This window comes from Solanum verrucosum, unplaced genomic scaffold (assembly GCF_900185275.1).
Source record: "Solanum verrucosum unplaced genomic scaffold, falcon-dt-bn FXZP01000746.1, whole genome shotgun sequence".
In the NCBI taxonomy this organism is placed as follows: domain Eukaryota; kingdom Viridiplantae; phylum Streptophyta; class Magnoliopsida; order Solanales; family Solanaceae; genus Solanum; species Solanum verrucosum.
The window spans coordinates 276,772-293,922 of NW_026020790.1; the positions used below are offsets into that span (position 1 = coordinate 276,772).

Consider the following 17,151-nt stretch of genomic DNA (forward strand, 5'->3'; position numbering starts at 1 on the left):
AATTATTCTTAACTGCACCATTTACATCTTTCCAAAAACTTACTCATTTCAGAATTCTTATTCTCTTATATTTATTCAACTACTTAAACATGGTAATTATTTTTTGCTTTTCGTATTTGCTTTTATGATTAGTTCATGAGTATGAAGAGAAGATCATTTGATTTAGAAGAGTTCAAAAATAGATTCTAACAGCATTGATATTTCTTTTAAGATAAGTTCATAGTTTTTATATTAATGAAAAGGAGTATGTTTAATTTTGTTTAAGATAAGGAAGGAGTATGTGTTATACTATTAATCAATATGTTATTTAAATATATACAATATGTATATTCAACTATATAATAAAAGAGAGTTTAGGCCCAAGTATAATATATAATATTCAAGATTGAGACTTTTTTATTTGTGACATATATAAGTATAATTTATAATATTCAAGATTGGGACTTTTCCATTTGTGACATATATATATACTAGTTACAGTAGCCCGTGCTATCACGGGCCTAACATATATTTTATTTTTTAATTTAATTTATGTGACATTAATAAAATTTTAACGGTCAAATAATTTTTTTGTATTTTCTTTAAATTTTAAGTTGTTGATTATTGTGGTTAATAATACTTTATATGTAATTTTCAATATTCTCTTTGTCCCAATTTATGTGTCATTGATAGAATTTCGAAAGTCAAGCAAATTTTGTATATGTCTTTTAGATTTTGAAGTTATTTAATTATTATGAGTTATAGTACATTTTACGTATATGTTACTTTTTCTATCCCAAACTATGTGACATTAGTAGAATTTCGAGAGTTGATCAAATTTTTTGTATGTCCTTTAAATTTTGAAGTTGCTAATTATTGTGTGATTTGTAGTACGTTTCATGTTATTTGAAATAATATATGTTATTTCCTCTATCCTAATTTATATGGCACTAATAGATTTTGAGCTTCAACCAAATTTTATAGATATCTTTATAATATTTTAGAGTTTAATTACCTCTTTTTGATTTTTTATCCATTAACATGTTTTCTTCACAATTATCAGTAGAGCTACCTTTCGGTGTTGATGGTTTAGCAACATACCCTTAAAAGAACAGACCAACGAAAGCTTCCTCTTATTGCTTATTGTGCGTATTATTAAGTAAAAAGTATTCTAATTAATTCTACTAAAGATTCACTAATTGAATGATGAGAGAAATTAATTAATGTGAGAAAAGTACTGAAAGAAAGACTTAATCTTACTCTAGCCGTCCAATAATTATTGTCTATTATACTATTTTGGAATGTCCTACAATACTTGTCCACTTTATGAAATCAATTGATAGTTTACCCCTTATCATTAATTATAGTCATTTTTCAATTATATTTTTTAATACATATATTTAAAGAATGATATAGTAATATTACTCTTTTATTTATAATTTCTTAAAAAATGTATAAAGTCAATATGGAGAAATATTATTGGAGAGAGAATAGTTGATATCAGTCACCAAAGCAATACAACTAAGTAGTAATAAGTGGGGCCTATGTTTTCAGAAAGTTGTCCGAATTATTTGTGGTTTTAAGGGGACAAATTAGTCCAATAGATACAAAAAATGAAATGCAGTTGCACTACTCCTTTAACTAACCAATTGAATTACATTTTTCATGTGAAATTACAAAAGTAACATCTGAGGATTTTTTTGTCAATTCCCATAAACGGGAAGCTCCTCACATTCACTCTTATTAATAGTAGTAATATAATAATTTTCAAAGTTAAATTAGATTGTATTAATTTGATATTTTAAACAAAAAATTTAAATATGCAAAATCTATACAAAAAGTACTATAAATTGTAATTTTTTGCATATGAATATGATGAAAAAACACATTGTAAAATATTAGTTAAAATTCTTATAGTTTGACTCTAAAAAGGAAATCATAACAATTAAAAGTGTATAGAGAGAGTAATAAATAGGTAATTAAATTTCAAGAAGTTTAAAATAAAAGGTTGAAAAAAAGAATAAGATAGACAACATATATTGAAAATTGAAAACATATAAATAATAAATAGGCCCAAATGATGTCTAATTTTTCGGCTAATAAAGTAGTAGGTAATTAATGGTGTTAAATTGTCCAATAATATAAATTTTAAAGGTACAATCATAAAAGAAGAATGTACAACACTATCTAAGCACATATCATCCAACATTTGTCATGTGTTAAGTAGTAGATATTCTCACTTATTATATATAGTCAAACTATAAGAATTTTATATATATATATATATATAAAAATTCTTATAGTTTGACTCTAAAAAAGAAATCATAACAATTAAAAGTGTATAGAGAGAGCAATAAATAGGTAATTAAATTTCAAGAAGTTTAAAATAAAAGGTTGAAAACAAGAATTAGATAGACAACATATATTGAAAATTGAAAACATATAAATAATAAATGGGCCCAAATGAGGTATAATTTTTCGGCTAATAAAGTAGTAGGTAATTAATGGTGTTAAATTGTCCAATAATATAAATTTTAAAGGTACAACCATAAAAGAAGAATGTACAACACTATCTAAGCACATATCATCCAACACTTGTCATGTGCTAAGTAGTAGATATTCCCACTTATTATATATAGTAGTATTATAAATCACAATAATTGATAACTTAAAACATTTAAAAAAAATATATGAAAATTTGGATGACTCTCCAAATAATTTGTGTCATATAAATTGAGACAACAAAAATAACATATATTGGGTCCATTTTAATTTATTTGTCTTTTCTTTTTGTGTTTTTTATATTTAAAATTTGCGTATAAATACTATAAATCATGATAATTGACAACATAAAATATGTTTTATATAATAAAAGGGAGTTTAGGCCCAAGTATAATATATAATATTCAAGATTGAGACTTTTCCATTTGTGACATATATAAGTATAATATATAATATTCAAGATTGAGACTTTTCCATTTGTGACATATATATATATATATATATATATATAATATATATATATATATATATATATATATATTCTATTCTACTATATTATAAAAGAGAGTTTAGGCCCAAGTATAATATATAATATTCAAGATTGAGACTTTTCCCAATCTTGAATATTATATATTATACTTGTGGGATTTTTAAAATTCTATTTCATACCCAAGTATAATATATAATATTCAAGATTGGGACTTTCTTGAATATTATATATTATATTTATTATATAGTAGATATATAAGTTCTACTATATAATAAATATAATATATAATATTCAAGAAAGTCCCAATCTTGAATATTATATATTATACTTGAGTATAAATAAAATTTTAATAATATAGTTGAAATATAGTAGAATATTATTATATTGTACTATTCTACTTTCTACTTTTCTATTTCTATTTCTATTCTACTTCTACTATATTTTATTATTATATTATAAATAAAATTATAAAAGAGAGTTTAGGCCCAAGTATAATATATAATATTCAAGATTGGGACTTTCTTGAATATTATATATTATATTTATTATATAGTAGAACTTGGGCATAAACTCCCTTTTAAAATAATAAATATATATATATATATATATATATATATATATATCTCACAAATGGAAAAATCTCAATCAAGGAAGCTAACATATATCATTTACAAATGACTTAAAAAGCTTTAAAATATTTAAAAGCTATATAATAAAATAGGTTGACTCTCAGAATTCTATCAGGCTCACATATATTGGGACAGAAAAAATAACACATATCATTTTAATATTACCAAAAAAGTATTATAAATAATAATAATTAACAACTTAAAATATCTGAAAGACATTTTAAAAGGGTTAATTTTGTAATTTTATCCATATCACATAAATTAGGACAAAGTGACAAGTAATGTACATTATTTCAAAGTTACATAAAAATATTATAAATCACAATAATTAATAACTTCAAACATTTTTTAAAAAAATATGAAAATTTGGATGACTCTCCAAATTTCATTTGTGTCACATAAATTGAGACAACAAAAATAACATATATTGGGTCCATTTTAATTTATTTGTCTTATTTTTTTATATTTAAAAATTGCGTAAAAATACTATAAATCATAATAATTGACAACATAAAATATGTTTTCAAAAAAAATACAAAAAATTCCACTGATTCTTGAAGTGAATCTATCGTAAAAATACTATAAATCATGATAATTGACAACACAAAATATTTCAAAAATGTTGTATGTGGGTAGTCTTATTATGCCTTAAATAGCGTCAAAGAAAGTACAGGTTTGTGATAAAAAAAAACTTATTCTTTTATCCACGCGAACAATCGCTTCAAAAACTCGGTTATTAGCCCCAAAATATACCATTTATATAATTGGGCCCGTGCATAGCACGGGCAACATTATCTAGTATTACATAGAAATATGACTTTGTTCTCTTATGAAAAAAATATTCATCCTATTTCAATTTATGTGATGTTGTTTTATTATATTTAAGAAAAATGTGAATGCTTTGTAATGTTTCAAAACTATTCTAAAATAAATAAATTTTTAAATACAAGACCTATTTTTATGAAATTATATCAAAATATTTCTAACTACACATTATCGTTTCATGTTGGATTCCTAAAAACCTGGAACCATAAATCAATGTATGTTTAGGACTTCTCTACTTTCTTTTTATTTTTGGAATTAATCAAACTTTTATATCAACTATTTAAACTATAAATAAATTGATTATATTTATATAAATTCTGCATACAAACAATTGTTAAAAACTTTCAAAATAGAAAATAAGAAAAAAGAATTTACAAGAATCTGGAAAAATATGAAATCAGAATAACTGAAATTTGTGCCATACTTTTCTACTTATAGTTATTTTTATTTGATACTTTTTTTTCTTTTAAAAATTTCATAAAGGCAGAGTATTTTAATTTGTAAATTGAATCCAAAAACAAAATTTAACAAATTAAAATAAAACATTGCAAACTCAAAATTAACGTACGATACCACTAAAAATTAAATCACACTTTTTAAAACTCTATTTTATATCAAAATAGAAATTACTTTTTTATAACAATTGCAAGGTCAGTTTTTACTCCCAAAAGGGTTAAATTGATTATTTATAACAATTTGAAGTTTAAAATAAACGAAATTTTACTAGAAAAATTAATTGTATTGTATTAAAGGAAAGTAATAGACCAAAATATTAAAATATTGAATAAAAATCATATAAATTCAAATTCAAAATTTATTTATACATATAAAACATTTAATTTATATTGCACAAAATATTAAAATAATTATCAACAAAATTGATATATCTTAGATCAATATTGAATTGAATATTAGAATAATTCCAAACAATAACTGAAAGTAATATTTAAATTTTAAAACTAAAACCAGCCTAAATTTGTGCCATACTTTCCTTCACATATTTATTTTCATTTCAATACTACTTTTTCCTTTTAAAAATTTCACAATTCAAAGTATTTTAATTTGTAAATCAAAAATCCAAAAAAGAAATACTTCTTTTTCCTTTTAAAAACTCATAATTCAAAGTATTTTAATTTGTAAATCGAAAAATAAGACATTACAAACTCAAAATTATAGATATCACTAAAAAAATCACACTTTTCTTAAATCTATTTTATAGGAAATTAGCAACTACTTCAATATAACAATTACAAGGTCTATTTTATCTCCCACGGGATTAAATTGATTTATTTATTTTTAAATTGAGATATATATTTTAAGTGTTATTGTAGTTACTTAGAATTAATAAATTATTACCATAGTTTTTTTATTCAAATGGCATAAAAAGAATAAAGTATAGACACGTAAAATTATTTGAAGTATTTGATGCTTGATTATCCTTAAAAGAATTCAACATAATATATAATATATATATATATATAAAATTAAAAGCTATATAATATTTTATTAGTTATTTTTAATTATACAATTATTACATTTTAAATCATCCGCGCAACGCGCGGGCATGTATACTAGTAACAATAAATCATGGGTCCCACCAAAAAAATATAATAGCAATAAAATAACCCACCTCATACATTTATAAAAAATTTCAAATGCAATCGAAGTTGAATTAAATATGTTTTGTAGAAATTAATATTCTTCATTTGACGAGCCAAAAAATGGTTGGCAAATGAGTGCCATAGCATGTTTCCTTTCAATATTACTCATATAATCAGATGAGATCTTTTGGGATATAATTGAAAATAAAACACGAGGATTGAGCAAATGAAAAATAAGTTAAAGTCAACTAAAAATAAAAGGACTAATTTATAATTAATTTGATATTTTGGTTTGATGAAAAATGTAACAAAAATGATCCCCATTTGATGAAAAATGTAACAAAAATGATCCCCATGTTTGAGAGTATATTCAAAATAACCTTTTAAGTATGGATTTTGATTCATTAAGCTTGTCAACCGTTAATATTATTGGTCTTTGTCAAATATATATCGAGTCGAAACTCATAATTTTTTGAGGTGTAATTTTCATTATTTTTTCGTGTTTAGTACAAGTTTTTTGTGTTGCATGTTTTATAATTTGAAGAGAATTTCTTGATATTTATGATTAACTTTATTTTTACTGTTTCCGTTAAATCTAGAAAACAATATCAAATTATTAAATATTTAAAAGGATTAAAAATGTTAACCTTTTTCTTCTCCGTTATTTTTTAGTATATGATTTCTTCACAACTATATTTCATTTTCTTACCCATTTTGATTATTTTATTTGAATCAGAAGTCTATTAGAAACAACCTCCCTATGCTCATAAGGCAAGTATAAAGCTTACACATTTTTGTTTTCAAATCCCACTTGTGAAATTACACGCAACAAAATAAAAGGATCGAAATTGTTCAATGCTTACTTAAAGGGACTATTATGAGCCTAACCTTAAACATAAGGGTCCAAGTTTGATATTCTCCCTTTTTCCAGCATCTATAAATCCCCGCCATTTTTTGTCTCCAAAATTCACAAACCCTTTCCATAAGAATAGGAAACAAAGAAAAAAAATTAATCAAAAACTATAGCATAAAGTAAAAATGGGGATCGATCATCTTGTTAAATTAGCAAAACGCAGCATAATTCAACAATCAAAGCATCGTTTAATCTTCAATAATTCAATTTCTGAGTCCAATTTTGTTTCTCATTATCAACAATGCAGAGTTTACTCTGCTCGATCTATGAACACTTCAGCTACTAAAATCTCTAAAACCCATTTCTTTTCGTTTCCGTTTTCTATTCGGAAATCAACTCCATCTTCAGCTTCTGCGAAAACACATATTGGATTCTTGGCGTGGTATTTGGGAGCTCTTGAGTCTCGTCCAATTATCACGAAATCTATTTCTTCTGCTGTTATATTTGTTGCTGCTGATGTTACTTCTCAGGTATTCTCTCGTTTTGCTTAATTATGTGATTTTATTGCTTTGTGTAAGAATGAAATTGGTATAGATTTTAGGATAGTGATATCATGTGTGAGTAACTCGGATTTGGACTAAAGTTATTGGATTTAATCGGAATTCGAATGCATAAGTAACTTTCTAGCTTCACCTCTGATCCAAATAGATGGAACTGATATAGATGAATAGATGATCCAACAACTTTGTTTAGTTGTTTGGATGGTTGTTATTATTTGTTGGGAATAACAGTAGAAACGTATAATCGGGTAAACTTTCGGCTAATCCAATAAGTTGAAGGATTTTTTGGTAGAGAAGTTACTTAGAGGCTGTTTGGATTAATTTTTTTTTTAAAAAAGCTTTTAAATAATAATAAAATAAAGTAAAAAGTCAAACTTAAAATGACTTTTAAATAAAAAAAAAAGAAAGTAAGGGGATACATATTTTTGATTTTTAGTGACATTTTTAAAGTCGTTTTAAATTTACTAGTAACTGGGCACGTGTACTCTATAATGATAAATATGAATTATTAAAAATTGCATAATTTCTTTTAAAATTATATTTGAGTTACAACAAAAATATGAAAAGTAAAATAATAAATGTTTATAATGTATAGTTAACTCATAAGAAGAAGCTCTTTTGAATTTAGTCCTCCCCTTATTATGATTTCGGTATATAAATTTTATATTTGTTTTAAAAGACAAAATAAAGTAGCAAACAAATATAGAGGCACACTACCTTATGATTAACTTCCTTAAAATGTCTCTCTTGTCTCATAGAATAGAGTAAAAATGTTTAAATTAAATTAATAGTTACACATTTCATGACGATAAAATGTTTTAACATTAATTAGTAGAAGATGAAATTCTCCTTCTCATTAAGTAGAATGCAATTAAGTAATTCAAATTTATAACTAAGGAAACTTAATTAGAAGGAAATAACTAAAGAATTAAAGTGCAATCGTTAGTATTTAAATTTTGTCATTATATATTTAAAATATTAATATTTAATTAAGTAAGTCAGAGTTTAATTTAGTTGAGAGCCAAAAAAAAAATGACAATATTAGTATTTTTACAATTAAAAGTTTGTTAATATATATTTTACGTTTTTTTGTTAAAAATATAATAAGAGCAATATTTGGTCAGAGGTTAAAAGATCTTCTAACTTCATAAGCATTTTGGTGTAGTATTTTTTTTTACTTTGGAATTTGGATCTCATAATAATTTTAATAAAAATTGTCTTAAAAAAATATAGATTTTATCCACAAGTACATATAAGAATAATTCTTTACAAATATTTAAAATTAAAGGTGGAAAAAATGTATTATTAATAATTTGAAATTAGAATATCTTGTAGGCGTTAATTGTCTGTTTTTACATGCCTTATAGACTATTATGATGATCCTATTTGTTTTATTTTCTATAGGAAAAATACACCCTTCAATCATATACATTCTTAAAAGTAAATTACAAAATACGAAGAAAAAAATATCACAGGAGCAAGCATAGCATAAGGCTACCAACGAAAATAGAAAAATGCTAAGACACAGAGGCGTATGCAGGAGGGTGTCACCGGGTTCACGTGAACCCATGCTCCCCTCCTGAAATCATATATAATAGTGTTTTATTTATAATTTTTCGTTAAATATAGATGTGTGAATTCACACTCGAAGTATCATGTAATGTAACAATGATTGGGTGCACCTCTTAGTGAGGTTAGAAATTTGAATTTTATATTTATCTTGTTTTATTTTTCTTTCTAAAATTGAGTAACACCTCTCTAAGTGGCTACTGAAAGCACTTTTGGCGTTTTAATTAATTAAGCATTTCGATTTTGGACCTATAGTTTTAACTGTTTTCAATGATAACAACTTAAATCTTAAACTGATTAGATCCACATTTTCATAATAATGCACCCATCATCCCGAAATCCTGAATACGCCTCTGCTAAGACAATCTCTTTTTATTGATGATGCGAATTGAAACAAAGCTATAGTAATAAACATTCAACCTTTGACCATAAAAAAAGAGTTAAAAATCTTGGAAGACAGGTTAACGGAAGTGACATTCAACTACATAAATGGAGGGGGTCTTATCATAGTTCTAATATCGGCAAATAAGTAAAAAAACAAATACATCAAGCTCTGATATTCTAGTAATTGAAGTGTTATTAATCCCTATAATCACATTATGTCTTATAATTTTGACACAAATTCTCTTGTCTTGAAATTTTCTTCACTTGATTAAAGCTTCTCTAGTCTTCCACACAAAAAAAATTGTATCACATATAAATCTTTCTATGGAAATACTATTGAAAGATTTGTATTTATAGGAAAAAAATATAGTTTTGGAATACGAAGATCCACTTACAAAGTTGAAAGGTCAAGAGTTACAACAAATTAAAGACAAATATTAATTAAGAACATAAATTAATTTGGAAGATGAAACACGTATGTATCGATTTAATTTACATACTTCAAATACAACACTTTGACTTTTCTGAGGCATGACATACTAATTACTTAAGTGAACTTGATTCGGATTCCAAACGATACATGTTTTCATGAGGTCAAATACTACTATATTAAGTTATTTATATTAACTAAGAGAATGGAAAAGGCTTGATTGATTTTCTTTCGGAATAAATGTAATACTTTCTTATGATTATTTTTATTTTTTAAGTTTTGACTTAATATCTTCTCACTTTTAAAATTTATGATAATAATAATATTATAATATAAAATAATATAATATAAATAATTAATAAAAGGAGATAAAAAGTAAAAAGGTTACCATTACTAAATAGAATAAGATAAAATCTGTAAAGAAGATAAAAAGACTACATGTATAAGAAGATTAAAAATTCTTTCAATTAAATAGTAGACTAACATTAAAACATACAAATTATTATATTTAATAGGAGGAATTTACTTTATATAAATGATTCTTATTTTTTATTTAATCAAGTATATATTTTATTATATTTTAATTTGGTATAGGGGTAAAATGGTATTTCAACTTTTAACTTTGTGGCTTCCCACTTTTAGTATGATATGATGATTTTAAATTATTTTTAACTTTATCAAACAATTATAAAAGCTAAAAATAATTTAAAAATAAATTTGACCAACTTTTAAGTCAATTCAAACAAGCTCTTAGTTTGACCGAAGCCGTGAGTAACCTTCTAACTCGTCCTTTGGTCCAAATATAGTGGAATTGACATATCATGAATAGATGATCCCGTGTTTTACTGATAGGACTGAAAAATATGAAGAATTAACTATACAAAAAAGCCAAAGGGTTAACCATCAACAATATATGCACCAAACATAATTTTAACCTTATATATTTATAATCTAATTTTCTGCTGAAAGGGATACCCTATCATAGATGTATGATGCATCTAGTACTCTTTGAATTTGATGTGCTCAATATTTATGTTATCATAATTGAAGCCTTTGTGCTTTTGCATTTATGTGTTTAGAACTTGATATTTTGTTGAAATTTTAGTGATTTTCACATATATATTTATGCTAGTTGTAAAGAATACTGGGTTTAGTTAGCCTTGTGAATCTACTCTGTGTCCGTCTCTGTACATGACCCTAACTAGTTCGGAATTGTGGCTTAGTTATAGTTGTTAGTTTTGATTCTACTACTTCAATTTGATCAAATATTTGAAAATTTGAATAACGTTTGGATTTTTTTTTGATGGTATAATGATGTTGTTTGTATTGGTCAGATGATTACGATGACACCTTCAGATTCTCTAGATATAATAAGGACTCTGCGAATGGCTGGTTATGCATTGATCATCTTAGGAACAGCACAACATCAGTGGTTTAACTTTATGGGGAGAGTATTACCAAAGAGAGATGTTGTTTCTACCTTGAAGAAATTGTTGCTAGGGAATTTTGCTTATGGGCCTGTCATTAATTCTGCTTTCTTCTCTTTCAATGCAGCTCTACAAGGTATGCATTCATTTTAGTTGTTGTTCAATTATGTTACTACTTTTCTTGATTAGTATATGTATCATCACCACACAATATGCATTTGACCAAACTAATTTACTTCTCTAGAAATTTCTAATAGTAGAAATGTATATGGCTTTTACTTGATGTTAATAACTTTTCTTACTAATTTTGATATGTTTCACTTGAGTCGATGGTCTATCAGATATAACCTCTCTACCTTCACAAGGTAGGAGTAAGCCTGCGTACACAATATTCTTTTGGAATTACACTGAGTATGATGCTGGTAGTTGTAGTATGGCTATTACGTTAATCATGAAACTTTATGCACTGATACTGTGAGAAATGTTCCCATGAATATATTTATGGCTACTACATTAACATTAAGCATGGAACATTATGCACTGATATGGAGAATAACATGTGAGAATTCGTTCTTAGAGGCTAACCAGATAGCAGAAAACAACATGATGCATGTTTAGTTTATAGTTACGACTTAAAAGAGCATTGGAAAATTTAGAAAATTCCGAAACAATAAGTTGAGGTGAAATAAGATAATTTAAGATGCAAAGTAATTTTCAAAGTAAAATGAGTTGATTCTCATAATAAAATGAATGCATCCAAGTAAAATGGCAGGAGGATATTCAATTGTCGACTATTCGAAATTGCTGAACTAGTTTTTCTAGCATTAGATTTAACTTTTGGGAGAACCATTAAAAGATACATTACTCTGTCTAGAAGTTTTATCATCCCTGAGGTTTTAATGTGTTGGATATGTCCCAAAATTATGTTGGCACTGTGGTTTTAATTCTTTGCCCTAGATAGCTCAAGTACGAGCAAAACATACAAAATTTTCAAAATGAAAAGAGCTTTTTTGATGAAGTACCACAATCAAAAAGATCTTAACTACATGCCATATTTTCCGATGAAAAGATTATAATTGGTGGAAGTTAATGAATGACAGTCTGTAATTTCTTCTTGGTTGAGCATCTGAAGAAAACATGAAGGGACCTAAAAGGCAGAAAGTTCTTCAAGCTTGTAAACATAACAATGTTGAGTGTGTGAAAAAAGTCTCATATTAGTGCTAAAAATATTGGGAAGCTACATATAATGTGTAATCATCAGAAATTAAACACATAATAGCCACCCTTATCGAGTATTTTCTATTATTAATAAAGTTGAAACAAAGCAATAGCCTATGTCGAAACCTTTTCAAGAGAGGGAAAGGTCATTTCTGTTAGAATCTTATGTTCCTTGGTTATACAATGATCATCGACATTGGATCAGTTAGGTGTAATGCCCTCAGAGTAGCTTTTAGGAGTTCTGCATTATTTGTTATACGATCATTTGTTGGCTGAACTGATTCTTATGTTGCCCTTGCTTTTGGACTTGCCATTTTATTTCTCTCAACATGTTCTAATTCGTTTAGTCTATTTTTTTTGTGATGTTCAGGTGAAAATGGAGAGGAAATCGCTGCAAGATTGAAACGAGACCTGATCCCGACAATGACTAATGGACTTATGTACTGGCCATTGTGTGATTTCTTGACATATAAAGTAGTCCCTGTCCATTTGCAGGTATTCACATTCCTAGTCTTTGTTTCAATAGAGTTTGTGCAATATCTATAGTGAGATAGTCCAGAACTTCTGGGCTTTGACTATTAGCCTTTCTGAAAAACATAATACATAAACAAACACACAATTTTGGCATCAACTGGTAAATAAGCACTCCAACTCACCCTGATGTTGTCTCATGGACACCCAAACTTGTCGTGACACATAAATTTTGAAGGTGTCAAGATGATCATTTTGTAAGTTGGAAAGTTCAACGGACATAGTGAAAACGAGTTAAAAGTGCTTACTTGCCAACTGAGATCAAGTTTGAGTATCTGTTTATGTGTTATGTCTTTCTGAAAAGCTTATTTTTGCCCTGTTTCACTAATTTCAAATTGAGTTAAATGCTCATTTCAATTCCTTCTATCACTCTGATCACTAAGAATCTGTTAATGTCTCTTTTACAGCCATTGGTTAATAGTTCATTTTCATATGCATGGACTATATATTTGACGTACGTTGCAAATTTGAAGAAAGTTTCTGATTAGTTTCCACTCCGCGCTATGGATGTATCAATATTCTCTCTAAAGATTGAACCAAAAGAAAGTTAAATCAGTCAGTTGAGTGATCAACAATGTCCTACTGCAGTCTATACTTCTCTTACTCCTTGATGATTATGTGGGGAAAAAAAGTTAGATAAAAAAAAAGTTTTTGAGAATCACATTGATATTTATTTGTTAATTTTGTGTATTGGTGAATGAAAGTTCTATACATAGCCTCAACCTTTTTGTAATGTTGATCATATTATTGAACAAAAATGGTGATGTTCATCTTCCATAGGTCCAGAATTTCCATTTTTCAAAGTATCATGATCGTCCAATGAGAAACTAATAAAGCAATTTAATACGAAAATACTTGATTTGGATGTTCTTTTTTTGCAAGAAGAAGCACCAACTCAACATATAGGCTGAAAATATTAAAATACTTGAATTGATCAATCGGATATCAAATTTAAAAATTGAAATGAATATAATTATAATTTCTTTAATTCAAATTGAAATTTTCATAAATTTTAAATTCTAACTTGACCGCAGCCTCGTTGAAACCACCTGATTGGAGTGACATAATGATTTTCACAAGGCCACAACAAATCATACAAACACGTTGGCCGGTCAATACAATGAGTAGAGTATGGTCCCACGTGGCAAAATAAAGTATCTAGAAGACGGCATTGCCGCATTCATGTCTCAATCACCGGACAACAATTATTGGTTCGATTTGTTTTAATTCATGTGATACTGTTCGAGTTTTAAGAAATAAATAATTTTAGAAAAATATGATTCTAGAAATATCGTAGAAGTGTAGAGTATTCTCCTTCCATTTTTTTCCCTAACTATTCTCGTTTATGATTACCCATCAAATGGGGGACAAAAGAAAACCTTAAATAACCAACAAATTATTTTTATTTAATTTTCTACAACAAATATCCCTTTCCACATCTCTCTTCTTGAGAGAATAGAGAGAGAAGAGAGAGTATTTCTTTTACTTCTGTTTTTCAAGTTGCACATACACAAATTAGGGAAAAGGAAATTCTTTTTTGGTTAAATTGTTGATGGAGTTGTGGGAGAAGATGATGGATCCTATGCGCAAAGCTTGGAGTAGAGTTTCTACACGTATTCACATTCATAAAACTGGTTAGTTACGTTCTCACATTAATTCATTAATTCATTTCCTGATCACCTGATATCGACTTTATCAATTATGTGAGTCTCTCTTCCAACATCATCTACCCATTATGATATTTTGCTATCATATTTTTCTTGCAAGCCCCTCCGGCCCTCCTCCCTTCGAACAACTTCTCTAGTGAGTTGAGGGTCTATCGAAACACTCTCTACCCCTCAAAGGTAGAAGTAAAATTTGCATACATGTTACCTTTCCTAAACCCACTCATAAAATTATTATAGATAATTACTTATAGTTTTCTTTTACGTGATTGATTAATATAATATAAATTTATTTAAGTAATATTGGTACATAGAAATTAAACTCGTGATGTAAACATCTTGAATAATCGCTCTTGAAGCTTTTATTTAATAGGACATGTAAAGCTACACCGTGATGTGAGTAAATGTGAATATGAAGATGTTCAAATTTTGTGGGATATGCTGAAAAAGAACGAAAAAGGATCAGTTGCTTCAAAATCTCCTTCTAGACGCAAAAAAGTTCAATTTTGGGATATTATTGATTGGGCTAAATGTGCTCCCTTCATTTGTCGTAGCATGTGAACGATCAATATGTTTTTATTGTATTTTTCTAGCTTGCATGTCTCAAATATCTGCGTGCTTTTTGCAAGACGAATGATCGTGAACTTTTTCATACTGTTAGTTTCACTTATTTGGAATGAGACTATTGATCATGTAGATTTATAGAGTTGGTTCTAGTGGAGTACGTATAATTTCTTGGAGATGGCTGTGTTGTTTTTCTTAGATATTTTTCTGAACTGAGTAGTGATACCTATATTTGTATATAATAAATTTATAGATGAATTATTCTATCTTCGAGGTGTTGTTTCTTACATTTTTTTTAATGTTTTCAGAAGTGAATAGCTTGTCTTTAGTTAAAAAAAGAGTGTATGTAGTGATACGTATATTTATTATATATAATATTATACAATCATAGATGAATTATTCTATCTCCGAGGTGTTGTTATGTACGTGATCTTTCTTATTTTGAATTTACTGGACAGTGCAAAACTTGTCTTTGGTAAAAAATAATTACATTTGTCAAACTCTCAGCCAAAAGCACTTCTGAAATGGGGGATTTTTCAGCTTTCTCAAAGGCTTGTACACTCATCAAAGGGATCACTTAACTCTCTTAGGGTGTGTTTGGTATGAAGGAAAACATTTTTCGAAAAATGTTTTTCAATTTTCTCATGTTTGGTTGGGTTAAATGTTTTGGAAAATATTTTCCAAATCAACTCATTTTTCTCAAATTTAAGGAAAATAGCTTCCCTTCAAAACTTAAAGAAAATATTTTCCAAAACTCTCTTCTAACTTCAAATTACAATTTTATTTTTGTTGAAAAAATCAATTTATTTCCCTACCCGCAAATCAGCCCCCCAACCACCACCACCCCCCTACCCAATTTTTTTTTTTAAAGCTAGTTTTTAAAAAATGTTGTTAACTTCAATTTTTTTTACCCCACCCTCACCCTACACAGCCCCCTACCACCACCCCCCCTCCCCCCCAAAAAAAAAAGTAAAAGTTGTTTTTAAAGATATTTCTAATTTCAATTTTCATACCCCCTCCCCCCTACCCCATACCCTCCCCCATCAGCCCCCACCCCCTTCAAAAAAAATTTAAGTTTGTTTTTAAAAAATATTTTCTACTTCAATTTTTTATTTTTCCACCCCTACCCTCGACCCTCCCCCCCGCCAGCCACCCCCCACACCCACCCCCCCAAAAAAATTAATTTTGTATTTAAAAAATATTTTTAACTTCAAAATTTTATTTTTTCATCCCGATCATCGACCACCCCCCAAAAAAATTTGAGTTTGTTTTTAAAAAATATTTTCAACTTCAAAATTTCATTTTTTCACCCCTGCCCTCGACACCCCTCTACCAGCCCCCACCCCCCACCCCACGTCCAAAAAAAATTTTAAGTTTGTTTTAAAAAAATATTTTCAACTTCAAAAATTCATTTTTTCATCCCTACCCTCGACACCCCCACCCACTCACCCACTCACCCCCTACCATCCCCCCCCCCCCTCAAAAAAAAAATTTAAGTTTGTTTTTAAAAAATATTTTCAAACTTCAAAATTTCATTTTTTCACCCCTACCCTCGACACCCCCACACACCCAGCCCCCTACCAGCCCCCCACCCCACCCCCAAAAAAAATTAAAGTTTGTTTTTAAAAAATATTTTCAACTTCAAAAATTCATTTCTTCACCCCTACCCTCGACCCCCTCCCCCACCCACTCACCCCCTACTAGCCCCTCCCCCTCCCCCCAAAAAAAATATTTAAGTTTGTTTTTAAAAATTATTTTCAACTTCAAAATTTCATTTTTTCACCCCTACCCTCGTCCCCCCACCCCCCCAAAAAAAATTTTAAGTTTGTTTTTAAAAAATATTTTCAACTACAAATTTTTATTTTTTCACCCTTACCCTCGACCCCCCCTACCAGCCCCCCACCCCCCAAAAAAAAATTTAAGTT

General features: G+C 27.7%; 2 protein-coding genes across 2 annotated transcripts in view; both read left to right on the top strand.

Annotated features, from left to right (window-relative positions):
* LOC125813113 (mitochondrial outer membrane protein porin of 36 kDa) overlaps positions 1-17,151 on the top strand; it is a 244,050-nt gene that overhangs the window by 205,418 nt on the left and 21,481 nt on the right. The gene's annotated exons all lie outside the window — the stretch shown is intronic.
* LOC125813114 (protein sym-1-like) lies at positions 7,044-13,577 on the top strand. Its single transcript, XM_049492599.1, has 4 exons — positions 7,044-7,409; positions 11,157-11,385; positions 12,838-12,962; positions 13,406-13,577. The coding sequence occupies exons 1-4, from the start codon at positions 7,065-7,067 to the stop codon at positions 13,484-13,486; spliced, it is 780 nt and encodes a 259-aa protein (XP_049348556.1). The 5' UTR covers positions 7,044-7,064; the 3' UTR covers positions 13,487-13,577.